Below are 17,487 nucleotides of genomic sequence, written 5' to 3'. Positions count from 1 at the left end.
TCCCTCAAAGCGCCTACAGCTTAGGGAGTCATTTTTCAAAATATCAATTACCTGGGCGAACAGTTGCTTGAAATACTCATAAATGAGTGGTTGGAAATGTGATAAGCAAGCCAGAGGAGCATCATTACCCATGGAACCCAAAGACTCTTTTCTGAAAATAATAGTAATATATGTTCTCAGGTACTAAGATATTTGTTTTCACAATACATACTGTTTCCAATATTTAATTGACAACAATATTGAAACGCCAATAGAATTATTTTAACAATATTTATATAATACGTACTTTGTCTGAATCATGGGTATCAACAGCATGTTTATGGTTTCCAGAGTATAACCATAAAGGGACAATCTCTTATCACCACCCCATACACGATTCACGCCAGAAATTGGATTTTCAAATCCCACTATTCCGTTCTGCTGCGGTGCATCGGTATAGTTACTATTTTCATTAAGGCTATTAGGTCCATGTGCCTCAATATGAGCCAGTCGCAATTGTTCCAAGGTTATCTATATTTTCAACAACAACAAAAATTAAAAAACGTTGTCACGCTAAAAATTATTCCAAAGAACGTCCACAAATTCTCAAGGATAATACTCAGATAGATAAAAACAAATAGAATCCCAAAGTACATGAAAATCATATAAGTGATGGAGCCTTAAATACTCGAGTCAAAAAAACAGCACTTCATATCTAATTTATTGAATATTATTAATATTTCTAAATGATTTTACGCTACCACTCCTGTTACCTAAATCAAGATGCTCTAAAGGATGTATAAATATACAAAATTAAAACGCAAACGAGCAATAATGCCAACGAATTGATAAGAGTCGATGTGGACGAAATATATTGAATATAAAAAAGCTAGGAAAAATTATACAACTAGAAGAAAATGCACAGCAACACAAACTGTAAATAAGTCTACGCCGCAAACCAATAGAAGTATATACTATTGACAACACAAAAGAACACAAAGGGGAGTAGTGATTACATTTTAAAGAATAGAAAGGAGTATTAACTAGCAACATTTCTACGGTACACAGAACAGATACGGTAATAGAAAAATACGAAGAAAAAAAACATACACCAGGAACGAGTATAGTGAAATAATGCAGAGTAGGTGTGCAGTGAAAACGTGATTATCGCCAGAGATAAAAAATATTCAACTTTTAAAAAGATGGAGAAAAAGTAAAAGAACCACAAAATCAAAAAAACACTTATGAACCAGTACGTCGATTACGACTCACCATCTGCACATAACACCAATGGTTGTCAGCACACAGGATAATTGGAAAAAGAATGATGTCCAGTTAATACCTTATACAATTTTTTGTAAAAGCTAATTTCGTTAAAGGACCAGCCCATGTAGATGTGGGTAATATAACATTTAAACATAACGATCGACTTGTTACAAATGACCGTACTATTAATTGATAATGTTCACTGTAGGTATATACGAGTTCGAGGACGAAGAATTTCATTGGTGGTTACAAAAATATTGGGTGCAACAACATACTTAATGTAAATCATACATTTAAGATTCTTAGTATTTTCATCTCGTATGTACGTAAAGGGACGACGAACAAGATATGAGCATGGGTGATTAAAAGAAGAGTAAAGAAACGTCACTTTTATTTACCTGCTCCTTTAGCCAGAGCGAGTGAGGTCGGCTCCGTGCAATCTTGAGCTTCAGCTCGACATCCTGAATGATCTGTTTTTCTTCTGTGTCAACCAGTAGCATTCTTCCGGGCTTCAAGCGACTCTGAAAGTAAAATGAGATTCGTGTGATTCGGGAGGAATAGTGACTTGATCGCGTACGACATTCACTATGTGTGACAGCACTGGATGACGATCCTACTCTGCTCTTTAATACAAACCCAGTTTCCCTAGATGATATAAATTATACAGCATATATGGCATGATTAAAAATAAATAAAATACAATGGTGATTCGCTAAGTATACAGTTTTGAAAAGGTTTAAAAATTGCATGTGCAGTTAAAATTTTATCGACATAATTTTATGGGAAGGGGTCATTATCAAATGGTTGCTGTGGATATGTATTAACGGGATTTGTATGTTGAAAATGTCCAGACGTTTTCTCTTTATCGAAATACGAAGGGCCTGTTTCCCCATGGAGAGACACGCACACCTACGAAACCTTAAAAAAAATTATATGCTGCACGAATGATGAAATAGAGATCAAGATTTATCGTCAAAAATAAAAATGAAAACCGAAGATAATTATCATAGACGATCGGTGCGCGATATATCCACGTCAACGTACGTCATGGAGCATCCATTTTTGTTCTTGACCTTTTCTCACTTTTATATATTTTATTTTCTCGTCCGAGTAGCCACTGCACCTCAGATGTCGATTTTCAAAAACAGTACTAGTCTATGATAAGATATATGAAATTAAAAAAAAAAAATATTAAATAAAAACTTTTATAGCAGTTTTCCTGCATTTGAGACATTTAAGATAAGTGACTGCTCGGTTAAAGATGCAAATAAAAAATCACTAAGATGAGATAAAAATTATTGGGTCGAAAAAGGACTGTGTGGATGTAGAAAATAATTAGAAATATATGCGCGTTGAGTCCAAGAGATCCTGTTCTCTTAGCCATCAGCCTTGAAATATCTCAGCTACTACTCCGATAACCCCGTTCAAAGGTCATCAAAAGATCCTAAGGTCGATCCTTGCTTCTCCGGGAATCCTTTTCCTAAAGCTGAAATATTCTCTATATTGAACAATATAGAGTTGGATTTCTCCTTGCTGCAGGACTTTTTGGATTTGAATTTTTTGTTTGGTTTCTAAACGAAGGACTCTGTCTCAGGCTGCCCGTAAAATTCACCACATGGTTGGGACCCTTGATGCGTTATTTCTCCTTGTTTACCTTCAGGACAACATTGCTGGGCGGAGTATCATAGACGCCCACCTCGGACGCCATCACCATCATGTTATCCTTAGTGACGTAGAAGCGCGACGGGCGCAGGCCATTTCTGCCAAACAAAAATTCAAAAAGGTCTTCTGTATTACCACCTTTGAATCGCTCGCTAATCAGCTGAATTAATGTTGTTCGTTCGTGTCAGTTCGTTTGCATTCCCAGCCGGGCATTTTTCTTACAATCACTTTTTCTCTCATATTTACATTCGCTTTCTTTCTCTCTCTCTCTCTCTCTCTCTCTCTCTCTCTCTCTCTCTCTCTCTCTCGCTTTCGCTCTCCCTGACCCTGCCTAGTTCTGTTTATCCGTTACGCCCTGTTATATGATCCGCCCTTAAAATAATGACAATGGAAATTGACATGAGAATTCGATTTTTCATTATACAATTTTAAGGTTTCCTCAAGGTACACATATAGTTCAACGTTACAGTAAAACACTATTTTTCAATGCAAATCTTCAAAAAACGAATTCAAGCCTTTCCTTTGTCGTAATTTCGCGAGTGAATGCAACCGCGAAAATCTTGCAAGGTACCAAAACACGCAGTAACGCATATGAATTCTTCAGTAAATCATCTGCATTAGAGTTTTGGGAAACGTTTCACAGTACCCACGAATGAGTTTGGTAAATTGCAAAATTTTTTACGGGTTTCTCGAGAGACAAGTTTGTGTGCCAAGTTCAATAAGCGCAGAACCGCCGAATCTCCAAATTTCGCGCGGTATAACCACACGTGCTGGTCATCACAAAACTGGTCCATGAAAGTAAAGCTGAATTAACGTGAAAACCAACAAACTTCTGATAAGTAGGTATATTAAAAACAAATCTATGCAATTTCTACCTGTCTAAAATTGCTCCGACGTAGCGTCCATCGGTGAAAGTGAGAAGAGCTGGACCATCCCATGGCTCCATGGCGCAGGCTGCCCAATGGTAAAAGTCACGTTTCTCAGTAGCCATGGTGTGATCGTTCTGCCACGCTTCTGGTACCATAGTCATCACAGCCTAAAATTTAAACATATAGAGTGGTACCGCGGCCCTAGATCGACGCTCGAATGCTATTTCTCGAGAAAGCAACATTATTTCATGACTACTAAGAAATTTTTGCTAATTTAAATTTTCTAATCTACCTCAGGCAATGTTCTCTGTCCAGCCATCACTAAGAATTCCAAGACGCAATCGGCTGCACCGGAATCTGAGAGATTAGGCTCCACGACTGGATACAGTTCCTTCAATTCATCACCGTACAAGGCACTGCTCATCACGCCTTCGCGAGCCTTCATCAAATTCACGTTGCCACGCAGAGTATTGATTTCGCCATTGTGTGCGAGCAATCTGCGAACCAAACAGACATATGCTCCTCAAATACAAATCCATTCTAAACCTGTATGTACACTTGATTTACAGTACTCTACAATTCCCTTCACACTTTGCTTAAGTAGTCGGTCCATGTGATTCTGCTTACACTCATAATTAGTATACAATAACATTTTAAGAGTCGTATTCCAGGTACATAATCTGTTCAATATTAATGCTTAACAAGATTGTATTTTTGTTTTGGTTTGCTTACCGAAGTGGGTGAGCCCTTTCCCAGCTTGGAAAAGTATTTGTCGAAAAACGAGTGTGTACCAGCGCCAGGTAAGTCTCGAATTTCGGGGACTGTTCAAAGAAATAGAAAAAAGTTTTTTTTTTTAATTTCGAGCCCAGTAACTTATACACTGTTAGTCTCGCTACGCATCTACCAGATATAAAAACTAAGCTTGAACGTTCTATCCTCATTGTACGAGACACTTACTTTCAAATCCAGGAAATAGAGCCATAGTTGATCTGCGGTGAGCTGTCCTTTGTAAACGACAGTCTTCAGCGAAAACGAACAGATGTAGTATCGCAGACCGGGTTTGGGAATTGTGTGCGATGATCTTTTTCGCAATACGAACACCTAAAGAAAGCGGTAAAACAATTTGGAATTAGAGTCGATGCTACTAAGAGCTAAATTTAAAAAAGAAAAAGAGCGAACAGAAATAAGATTCGCAAGTGTATAATGTTTACGATGAAAGACGCGTCATTCTATTTTTGCGAATTGGCAAAGATCCTCAATGCCAAGCAATTTAGTCTGGGTCTAATTAAACAGGCCATATATGTCCGTTACGTGAACCTACCTAACTGCCAGCCATTTTGATAGACACTCATTATGGCCTTGCTCATTAGAGCCTAAAATATAAAGCTCTTAACAACCTGGCGAAAATAGTGAGCGTATAACTGACGTAACTCAAAACAATTTTAATAAATAGAAAAAACTGTACAATACTGAAACCATACAAGGAACCTGTACCTATGCATAAACACGAAGGCGCATAAATGGCAATGCACAATAAAGTAGAGGCACAAAAGTCTGCCGTACTATATGTCCTCGCCGTTTGAAACACTATTTCACTTTACTCTACAATTTACGTTTCCTGGCAAGCGCCCATTGAAATCACTAGGAAGCTAATTTTAGCTCGTCGCTCGCTTGCAAGAATGCAGACGGACGTCGGGTGCATCCTTCGTCAAAATGCATGCAGCTGTTTTGCCATTAAGCATCTGGATGGAGTGCCAGAGTCCCTTAGTGTAATTAAAGGATAATAAAACCTTCTCATAGATGAGACTTAAACGAATCTTCATTAATTTCCGGTGAAAAATCTTCACGGGCAAAACGTTATTGTCGCATCATTGTTGACAGTGAATTACCTGACGATTGAGGGCTTCCACCTCTTGGTCGCCGGTGACGAAGACCTGACGCATGTAAGGCTCGCATTTTCGTGCCACTTGACCAATGGCACTGTTGTCTGTGGGTACGTCACGCCAGCAAAGGACCTGAGATAAACAATTGATCAATAAACCATTAAAGAAGCTTGCAAAAATAGCTTACCACTTGTATAATAAAGGCAAATCATCGACGCAATACATCGCAGACTTACTCTGAGTTTGCATTTTTTGGCAAGTTTCTCGAATGCAGCTTCGGTTTCCTCGTGAGTATTCTTATCCAGAAAAAGAATACCAGTAGCGTAACGTCCAAATTCAGGCAATTCAATTCCCTGCGTCTCACTGTAATCGTACGAATCAAAAATAATTACATGTCATAATGACTTACACTTCTTGTCTAATATTAAAAATAAATTTTACATACGTTAAACAAACACAAGGAATGTCAAATCGCTGTACTAAAGAAAACAATTTTTATCGCGTTAATTAAATTTTCGTAACCGATTTATACTTTTTATTAGACAGTGATTTGACGCCTTTATTATAATCTTGATGCTAAGTAAAATGCTAAATATCATATAGAATTTGGAATAGTACTTTTCAAGCAAGTGCAAAATAGTACGACTAACGAGTTCGAGTTTACTTACTAAACGATTTATCAAAGAGTTAAACAGTTATGTCCCCTTGTAATGTTTGTTTCGTCTGTCAAAATGCACCGAGCCAAAAGAGTATTCGGGTCATTCAGTACTCTTAGGAAACTCCTAGGCTTTGTACATATGAATGAAATGAATTGCTTATACTAGATATCACTACGTTTATAGTACAAAATAACGTTATGTAGTTTTCAATTCTTAAATTGTACCATGTGTTCCACTGAATCTTCAATAAGACAATTGCTCTATTGCGATTGCTAGAATGGGTCTCAATTTTTCCTTTTTTCAATATCTATTAGGTGCAATAAGGAAGTCTTCTACTTATCATCTAAATGTGCCACAATTTTAAGCCTACAGCCAGAATAGTCACAGACTTTTTTCGTATTATATATATATACACACACACACACACACACATATATGTATATATACGAAATAGCGTCTCTTTATCGTTAAGATGACGAAACGCAATTACAAAGAGACTTAGACCAGATGACGTGTATATTTCGAGAGTCATCCAGACTTGTTATAGATAAGACGACAAATACCGAGACGGAGACTGGCAAACAAGTGTAACACCGATATCAGACCCCCTGGGGAAAATGTTTTACGAGGGTTAATAATAATGTTACAAAATAAGTCAGCTCCTTATCAATGACCTCGGTCTGAATCATCAAACGCTTAATTCGCATTCTGCACAACTGAGACGAATTTCCGTAAATCTGTCTTTAAGATTTCTCTCACGGCAGACTCACCGAATTTCAGCTGCATAATAATCATGAGGAATTGCGCAAAGTACACCGGCACCGTCACCAGTATCGTTATCACATGCGCAAGCACCTCTGTGATTCATGCGGGCTGATAGCTTCTCAGCATCGCGAACGATCTAAAAAAAGAAAAAAAATATTTAAAGTTATTAGCCATCATGGTCATTTTGAAAATGAGGAAATTCTAAAGCGTCTCAAGAGTTCTGTCCTTCGTTAGAAAAAAAAAAAATGATCTGTCCTTCGAAAAGGACAGATAACAAATAAAATATTACTAATAAGCGACGCAACTGGCCATAAACCCTGAACGAGTATTGCGTCTACGGAAACGTTTGACTAGTTCAATGTTAACGGTGAGGTTTCACTTATAAAATTATTTTGTCTTCAAGGAAAAACATCATATGTATGTCTAAAGAATTATTACCGAGATACATATATAGGTACCTACACGTAGGAATATTATCAACAGTGCGTAATGTTATCGAAAATCTAGCATTAACCTTACCACGAAGGGGGCTACTGATAAAATGCACGCAAGCAGAGGTTACGCGCGTGTGCGAAAGTGACGATTTGAGAGAATTGCACAAGATAAAAGCTTGTGCGTCAGATTTGAATGAAATTATTCCAGATAGACCAGTCAGGATTATCGTCGAATGGAGAATAACAGATATTCGAAAAGTTTCTACATCATTCATAGCGCCATATACAAAAAAAAAGTCATCTGATGCAAGCACGTAATAATAATATATTTGAGATACATCTTGATCTCAATATCTCGTTTATTAACGCAGCACCCCATTTCTCATAGACTGAACTCACACCGGCGCAATTTTTATATCGCGTATACTGAACTTTTTTGTATTTGATCATGTTTCAATTCCATCATCGTATATTGCAAGTATAGCCATCACGCGTGCGCTCGTAAATATCACATGCAAATAACCTTTAATCTGACTATCCGGGATGATTTCTCAATATAACCATCTCGTATCACGACTCTAATCTCCTACGATTATTGATACGAATCGATAATTAACATAATTCAAAAAACTTTTTCAAATTGATTCACAAACACATATCGACAGATTTAATCAGAGGTCGTATCTTCGGTATCGGATTTTTCACGGTGATTTATCATTTAATCAATGACGATTTATGACATTGGATTTTGTATATTGATGAGGCTACAAATTATCCTTAAATCCCAGAGAATTATTAATTTGATAAGAGCACGCGTACACGGCAAAGGGCATTGATAATTCTCATTTACCTTGTGAGAACGTTTTCCATCAATGGCCACGATGAAACCGACCCCACAGGCATCCTTCTCGAGTGTTGGGTCATAAAGACCCTGCTTTACCGGGAGTGACCACGGATCACCAGAGCTCATATTCGTAATCTGTAAAAAAAAAGAAGAATCATAAAACTAAATTAACGATACAAATCTTATGAATCCTACCTAATCCTTGATATAACATCACAAATCTTTATGCAGGCATTTCGAGGCTGTCTGAGTTCATAGAATGAAAGTCAAACAGAAGTGGTAACGCTATAGCGTTACCATATGCATACATATGGATTGGCCGGTTCTCGGCGATGCAAAAACAAAAAGTAACCAAGTAACCTGATAAAAGCGGTGAATAAATAAAATGCGCATTACTATTTTCGCTCCTATAGGTCGCATCTGCTTCTATCAATTATTCAATCCCGTAGATTAAAAAAAGTCAAATTCCCACGAGCAGTCATTGGTAAAATTGTATATTGAATTATTGCCTTAAAAAAAAAAAAAACCAACAATGCATTCTCAAGTGCATTTCCGATGTGCATATCCAATTAGCAAATTACGGTTTTTTGGTAGACTGTGTTACGGTTCTTATGAGAGATATGGTATTCGTGTTGACCTTGTTATCAAGAAAAATAAAAGTCCTCAAGGCCAGAATGAGATTTAGCAGAAGTGTCATGTATAGTTGCAACATTTCTGGCTCTACGAAAAAAAAAAAGAAAAGAGGAAAATTCTTCAGTCCGCAACGGACAAGGAGAATATTTGTATGTATATCTGCCAGACATTTCTCGCTGTTTTCCCTTTTTGCACCGTATTACGTAAATTACTTGAGGATAAATAACAGACAAGGTCGCCGACGGTAACGTACAACGCAGCGGAAATACAAAAGTTGCCGCAATAGTATCCCGTACCGGTCACGTAACCTGACCCAGACGTTTTATTGATTATTGGTATTCGGATTTCATCTGTTTCCTTGTTACATATTAATAATAAAAATTCATAAAGATATAACGATAAATTCTCTAGTCAGCTATATCATATAGTATAATAAGTGTAGCATAGCGCATAAATATATATATTTTGCAGGGCCATATCAAAATACAAATTCGAGCAGAACGATAAAAAAAAATGTATTATTCAATCTGTCCGTTATACTTTGTTTTGCGCTGAGCGTAAGTATTAATAATTGTCGAAAATAGAATTTACCAGTAAAAATGACTCTGAACTTTCGACTGTTTTTCTTGTGTAACACTATTTTTGCGATCGTTTCAAATTCCTCAATTGATCGTAGACCGAGTAATTTGAAAAAACAAAGCTGGTTCGAACGACCTTATAGACCTGCATTGGATTACCCGTAATTATAAAATAGCACTTTAAATTGGGCGGAGCACGTTAAAAAATTTCCAGGCATGGAAACTATTGATCTCTCACAGGCTACTGTGCTATATTGCAGACTACGTCTGACATATGTATATCACATATATCTTGTAGTATGTACGACCTGTATACAGTACACAACATACCTGAAATATACATATACACTGTAGACCACGTATGACTATAAGCGTATATACCTCGACCACGTTAAAAGAACTTTCATGAATATTTCAAAGTTCCGTATAATTTCCAAGACAGTTAGCAACGTTTCTAGTAATTTGTGCAGCAATGATTTTAATTATTTTTGCCACTCGTGAAAATATTTCATATGCAACTGTTTACTTTGAAAAGTGAGTTTCGTCTTCATTAGCGATTCTAGTGTGTTATATTATTTTTTTACGTCAACAGCTATCTCAAAAAAAAATAAACACAAAACTTGACCCACCTTTTCCTGAAGAAGTCTTAGAACGGAAGCCACCATTCGGGTGCATTAAAAATATTTAACTAAGAGTCTGTATTTTACACCGAAAGCTCAACGTGTAATAGTAGGGATACACAAGTTACTGTATTTAATAATCAGCTATTATAAATTGATAAAAATAAAAGAATAAAATACGGAAAATAAACGGATAACAAGTACCTTACTGCTCTGAGAACATACAATGAGTCTGATAAGCGAATAAACAAGGTAAGTGTATAAAGTACCGGTAAATGTACTTTTCGCAAACATCTTTAATTTACAAACCCTCGTTTATGCGACATGACATATTCAGAGAAATCTTCGTGACCTTAATTCACTCATACTTTTACAGGATTCATTTAAGTGTGAATGCGCGACAAGAGCCTGATAACGAGTTCGCGACTGGTACTCTTTTTATATTAGTGAACACTTGAATGTCCATTGGAACAAAACTGCGGTGTGAAGTTAGGTAAGGTTCCTCGCAGACGAGTGCTATGAACTATTCGTCGTGGAAAAAAGATTGTGCCGGTCGTTATATCTTATTTGCCTTAGGTTACGTCTGCGCCACTGCTTCTACGAAAGAACCCTCCTCGAAGCCTAAGATACCATAGCATTCTAAATAGAAACACACCCTTACGTATGTCATCATTTCTTTAAACTCAACTGCCTAGGAATATTCCACGTTGGACATAGCATCAATAATGATAGACTAGCTGTCAAAAACGCAAGATTCTCTGAAAGCTGAGTCGACGTTAAATAATGCTATAGAAAATGTTGCATACATTAAATACAGCTAATTATTTCCATTAACATTCCCATGTTACGTAATATAAGAGGTACGAAAATGTCCATATGAATAACATAAAAATAATTACCTGAGATCTGAGCCAACCGTCAAAACCGAATCTCGAATTCGTACAAGGAACGTTTCACAGCACTAAAACTAATCGAATAACAGAACAAAATAATTACGAAGTTTCGATCTGCGAATCTTTACAACAGTCAGTCGGAATAATCAATAGTCTGTGGAAAGTAGCGGCCCGAGATGCCGGGAGAGGAATCCTTATTCAGCAAGGGCGTAAGGAAATTGAAAAAGAATAAAACCGCACGCGAAACAGTATCACCAAACGTGCTGCAGACGACCTCACGGAACGACCCTGTACCGATTAAATCTAATCAAAGGAAGACACAAATCCGGTCGTAGCGGAACCTCACACTGACTGACCGGAGTTTAAGACGATACTGAATTCACGAGTTCAGATTCTGAAGCGCCTTTGAGCATGCAAACCCCCACTAGGCGTCTGTCTACAATCGCCGCTTCAAATTCCACTCCCCACTTCCGCCGTCATGGCTACGAAGACCCCCCACTATTGTTAGCATCAGCGCAGTCGCCTTCCACAAGGCACCACTAATGTATACCACTGAAATATTTACTAGCCATAATAATTAGTAACGATAATAATGGTAACTTTATACATATATTAATTACCCCCATTATTATAACTACCTTTATGCGTCTATGCGAAAGCGAAATCAGAGTTGCGCAATAACGGTCATTGTGTTTTTATGTAATACGATTACTGTGACAAAGGACGAATCACATTTATCGACTGCGCGATCTATTTTGACGAGGACTGAAAATTGTTTACTAATATACGGGAGTATTTTTCTTCTGGGGATTTGAAATTGATAGCTCGCACGCTCTTTGCAAGATATCGCAGCCATGTACTAATCACGATCGATCTGCTAGCTGTCGTCGAATTTTCAGGTATCTTTTAAATTTCGATTATCGATTTATTAAGTTCGTGTGTTTCTTGGTAATGCAATTTCATAGACGCGGACGTTAAGAACGTCCTGAAAAAACTTTTCTAATAATCCGTTTTATCTGTTTCACGTGAAACTGAGAAAATTTCATTAGGTCTACGCGTGCGGTACGTGGAAATCTTTATTGCGATCTGCGACAGATTTTTGTATAGTACGGAGAAGGGAGACGAGGTAGAATGACGAAGACTGTTATTGTCAGATATTTCCTACTGACAGTGTTACAAGCCAACATCATTCTATGGCTTATCACAATGCAAACTGTAATCTACATAGCTGAATAATTCAAGTCGTTAATATCATATTAGACCAATTTTGAAGGGCAACATAACACATTTGGCGTAATATCATCAGTAGCAACATTTAATCAGTACTAATCATACCGATCAACTATTGTTTAGGCAGAAAATTTTCGTAGTTAAATTACTTTCGTATAATAAAACTCTTTTTAAAGATTAAAATAATTTGATACCCGTGCAAGACAAAACGATGCACGATTCGAATACGGTTATTACTTCGTAACGATCATATTCGTGCAATGGACGAATTTCGTGCACATCGACCTAGGTCTGATTGAATGACTGGGAGTTTTTTTAAATTGGAATAAAAAACAAAATTCTATGCAATACTTAACAATGCATTAAAAATAGACACATCTTAATCTCATTGGCAATGTACGGTACGAAAAAATTCAAAATTGGAATGCATACGGGTAAAAAATAAATATCTTTTTTATTGCAAATTGACGCGATGTAGCAAAATATCTTTAAGATAATACGAATGCGTGTGAGCCACCTGTACAAATACGTAGCCTTTTATCATTTAGGAAATATTTGCCTACAGCGACGTGCATATAGTACACGTAAGTAACAGACGTTTCAAACGATTCCAAGAACCACTGAATTAATTTGCCACAAAAAGTTCATACATCGAACAATTGGAAATAGCGAATAAAAAAATATATCGATAATCAAATGCAAAAATGTTGCAATTAAACAATTCCAAGATTCGTACGTCGTAAAGTGTTCGTTGCTCGCGCACCGCGAGCTGAATTAGCTGAGTTTCTATGAATTATCACTTTTATCTTCCACGTTCCCGTGATCTTTACGTAATATGTCGACAATACATGGAAAATTATCCTGGTTGATTGCCAAGATTACCAACAACGCGGGCACAGCCTTGTCACACGGGTACGGATGTGCACGAATATTCTAAACGAGAGGGTCGTTATTTCTCTTTGTTTTTCTGCTTTCTTATACGTATTTCAATGCGTTCGTTGCGCCGTGTACCGGGTTAATGCGGTACTTAATAATTACCCATACCGTACCCGTATATTAATGCAGAGTACATACTATTAACGGAGACCCATTCTACTTTTGCATTGTGAATTTTACCCTCGTTAAGATATCGCGTTACAGACCAACCATTTCAATCTCAATCTGCTTCCGTATATTTTGGTAAATGAATTTTTCTCAAGTTTTCATTTAGCGCTGATAAAAGTCAATATTAACATTTCTTATGCGATATTTGAGATTTTCCAACACCGTTACCAATACCGGTATCTGCGTAGAGTCGGATATCCGATACTTTATTATCGAATAATTATGATAAAATCAATATAATTGTATAATATCAAATTTATAGATTGTACGTATCAAGAAATTGTAATGGAATATGATAATATATACGGAACTTCCCGGAACAATCGGTTCCAAGAACAATTATTGGCAGTCAGTAAGTCTTTCCGAGCGTAAAGCATAAGGGGTCAGGAAAGCAATTTGGTAAGGAAGCCAATAGTAAGATATGCTTACTGGGTGACACTTTTGTACGTCTATTTCTTATTACGGCAATGACGCTTATCGATGATACAATTACTTTGAGAAATATAACGCCCAATTCTATTTTTATAACGATACACGCCTAATCACGTCATCTTTGATCCGATCATCAGAGCTGTAGACAGCGACGCCATGCTCGACTATTTGAGTACGTGTTTACACGCTTAAGCATGTTATATGCAATGTATAAACTATCTCTTCAAAAGTCATACATTAATTCTCATTATTAATCATGAAGGTTGCTAAAGGGATTTGAATGTACGAGTAACAACGTTCAAAATGATTTTAAAATAAAAGTGAAGCTCACGAGACGAGAACTACGTATGCATAATGAAAATTGTTTAAATTGTCACACTTTACGTTAAAAAGCACTAAAAGTATATACATACTTTAAGATACAATATGACAATATAGACAATTGTGATAAACATTGAAAAAAGTGTGCACATAAAAATCAGCAAATTCGAAATTCATTAACAATGCTCTCTATTAACGCAAGCAAAAAATATGGATAACATAGGAAATTTATTTTTTAATAATTTGTTACGTGCTTGCTCAAAAGGGAAAAAAAAACAATATATCCATGATAAAATTGCGCACGTAATGATCACGATTTATGTATGAACTCGCCATTATCGCGATAACGCATCTAATTCCTGTCAGCGCGAGCGATGTTCGTTCAATAACCCAAAAAAAATGTAATCAAAGTCTCCACAAACACAAAGCCAAAGTGAAGCAGTGTTCAACAGAACGTCAACGTAAAGATGCGAGATGACAATCGCGTAGTTAATATCGGTAGGCATAAAAAAATATCATCCATCAAAATATCTTTTTTTTTTTGTTAAATTCCAAAAAACGAGTCTCAGAGTGGAATCAGCATTGGGTAGCCGCGGGGAGTCATCTACGTCAGTGATAACTACGTGGTGGCGGAACGGGGAAAAAAGCAAATAATAAATATCAACATGACGCGTGGTCGAATTGATAGCCCAAGACTGTCTTTCTATTAGTTTTATCCAAGTTTCGAAATAGCATAAACATACCAGGAATGTGTTACGTCGTAAATCCCTAATCGAAAATTCGCAACAAACCTAAGACCGATAAGAGATTACGATTTTTTTGCAGTTAGTAAATTTCCACTCTACAAATCGCCACTTCGTTTTCAAGCTTGTCGTCATGTTGTCGTTTGACATAAGTATTCAAGCGTCTCCATTGATCAAGATGCAGACAATCATTTCTAACTACATATATACACATACATACTATATATCGCACTCTCACACAATTACCCAAAGTAACTTTCGATAGTCGCGTTTAAACGTCAAACAGAAATATTTCCAAAAAAAGTACCGACAGATTTTTAGATAACCATTTCGTCTTAAGAAATATTTTCGAAGCACTAGTAACTTTCCGCCAATTGAGAGCTCGAGGATTATCACAATAATTCAAATGAATTATTATAACAGCTGCGCTCCAATAAACTTCACGTGAAACGTAATATAATGACCTATAGACCAAAGATACCTACACCACCCAGAGCTATACAAAATTTATAACACAAATATTAGATCACAAAGACAGTATTACAAGTATGTACATACATGACAGAAAGCTTCAGCAAAGCATTCTGATCAAGCGCTAATGAAATGAATACAGTGTGAATAACGATTATGAGATACTGTCACTTACGGCTCAATTATGATTCAATTACCTAGACTTAGATTAAATATGATATATATGATATATTTATCAAGATACCAATGTGATGAAAATTCATAGGGGTACATTAACATGACCTATTGAAACTGTCATAATATTTGATAACATTGATTAATCAAGTTCCAAGGTCCTTTTATCTAATCCAACAATGAAGAATATATATATATATATATATATATACACAGACATTTGTTACCCAAAGATTCGATTAACCGACTGTAACTAATGTAACGAAATTTCATATCGAACAAGCAAGCAATACCTTTTATCTAATCCAACAATGAAGAATATATGATATATATGATATATTTATCAAGATACCAATGTGATGAAAATTCATAGGGGTACATTAACATGACCTATTGAAACTGTCATAATATTTGATAACATTGATTAATCAAGTTCCAAGGTCCTTTTATCTAATCCAACAATGAAGAATATATATATATATATATATATATACACAGACATTTGTTACCCAAAGATTCGATTAACCGACTGTAACTAATGTAACGAAATTTCATATCGAACAAGCAAGCAATACCCAGGACATCGCATACTGTCATAAAGCTACTGAACCGTATACAACGTAGATAACATCCGTCACATCCAACCTTATATATATATACGTACGTACATACGTACATCACGCAAATATTCGCAACAACGTAGGTACATACATGCGTAAGTATGTAAGTGCGTCGTATTGGTATTTATAGTCATCTATAAAACTGGGCCACGGTTCATTAAAGCAACGCCTGTCGGTGCACTGAGCTCTGGTGTCCCGTCGGTGGTTCACACCGTCAGGTTATTATTATTATTATTATACCCAGGTTTTATAATTGAATCAGTGTCAGACTTGCGAGAAACCCGACACAACTAGGATTAAAAAATTCAATTCAATAAATGCAAATAAGCATGGTTATTACGTGTAAATAATTTTTATCATGAATTCAGAAAAAAATCGCATTTTTGAAAAGCATTTTTTCTTATACGAAACGATAATTAAGCACGGAACGGGCCCGTATTGTTGTGTCAGAATTCACAGAGAAAAGAGGTATCGCAATACGGAATAGTGGTGGGGGTTCACTTTTCGCCGGCTCCACTTTTTAACCGCCGACAATGTCCCCTCTGTCGTTCACGTGGCTACTGCGTGATCGTTGCACTTCATGCAGACTCAGATATCTGAGTCGCCGTCGGCGTCGACGTAGAGATGGTATTCGATAGCATCCACATACTGGTAAATAAATGAGGTTAGGTTATATTATATACGTGTTACACTGAGACGCATGGGTTTACATATACGACCGGCGTATTCACGTATGTATATAGCTTTATATATTCCTCAAGCTTTAGATAGCGCTCTATCGAGAACATATTACCTACGTGATAATTTCGCAGGAACCAACGAATTGTTGATATTGCGGAAACAAAATATATTACGAAAAAAATCGATTGACATAGCATTATGATACTCTACTAGGTGAAAAAAAAAACTTGATAGAAAGTAAATTTCGTTGCAAAATTTTATTTTCATGACGGTATATATGTATATGCTTACAAGCCAAAACGAAGACATGGTTTTCTAGGCTTTACGCGCTTGCCATATTATTTTTAGCTCAAGCGAGGAGCAACGTCTTTGTACCGACATAGACGACTTGCTTCTGTTTATCGTGAACACCCAAGCACGTGTTTATCCCTCTAGCTTTAGCCTTGAAATAAAATCTCACGTTTCAAGTTTTTTTTCTTCATACTGTGTTGAGAGCAAATTTATTATTGATATATCGATCTTTTCGTATATACGGAGAAATTGCACGTAGATATTACAAAATAACACGTTTGTACTATAAATCGTAGAGTCGCACTGTAGCCTATGCATATACATATATATATATA

General features: G+C 36.5%; 1 protein-coding gene across 9 annotated transcripts in view; it reads right to left on the bottom strand.

Moving 5' to 3' along the window:
• Window positions 1-17,487, bottom strand: part of LOC107270167 (putative glutamate synthase [NADPH]) — a 28,466-nt gene that overhangs the window by 8,290 nt on the left and 2,689 nt on the right. For 2 of the 9 annotated variants that reach the window (XM_015744923.2, XM_025087580.1), the window contains exons 2-14: window positions 8,368-8,496; window positions 7,089-7,219; window positions 5,896-6,022; window positions 5,666-5,791; window positions 4,734-4,877; window positions 4,509-4,597; window positions 4,069-4,273; window positions 3,783-3,943; window positions 2,900-3,005; window positions 1,644-1,766; window positions 1,252-1,254; window positions 287-510; window positions 52-151 (exon numbers count right to left, since the gene is read on the bottom strand). In XM_015744923.2, the coding sequence (XP_015600409.1) occupies window positions 52-151; window positions 287-510; window positions 1,252-1,254; window positions 1,644-1,766; window positions 2,900-3,005; window positions 3,783-3,943; window positions 4,069-4,273; window positions 4,509-4,597; window positions 4,734-4,877; window positions 5,666-5,791; window positions 5,896-6,022; window positions 7,089-7,219; window positions 8,368-8,487 (1,659 nt within the window). In that variant the 5' untranslated portion in view covers window positions 8,488-8,496. Of the gene's footprint in view, window positions 1-51; window positions 152-286; window positions 511-1,251; window positions 1,255-1,643; window positions 1,767-2,899; window positions 3,006-3,782; window positions 3,944-4,068; window positions 4,274-4,508; window positions 4,598-4,733; window positions 4,878-5,665; window positions 5,792-5,846; window positions 6,023-7,088; window positions 7,220-8,367; window positions 8,500-10,201; window positions 10,253-11,091; window positions 11,470-17,487 lie in introns of those variants that run through there. The other 7 variants (XM_015744922.2, XM_025087578.1, XM_025087579.1 and 4 more) reach the window with 7 other exon arrangements.

This window comes from Cephus cinctus, unplaced genomic scaffold (genome assembly GCF_000341935.2).
Source record: "Cephus cinctus unplaced genomic scaffold, Ccin1 Ccin1_scaffold0709, whole genome shotgun sequence".
NCBI lineage: Eukaryota > Metazoa > Arthropoda > Insecta > Hymenoptera > Cephidae > Cephus > Cephus cinctus.
The sequence above is the reverse complement of the archived record's forward strand: the minus strand, read 5'-3'. Positions and strand labels throughout refer to the sequence as shown.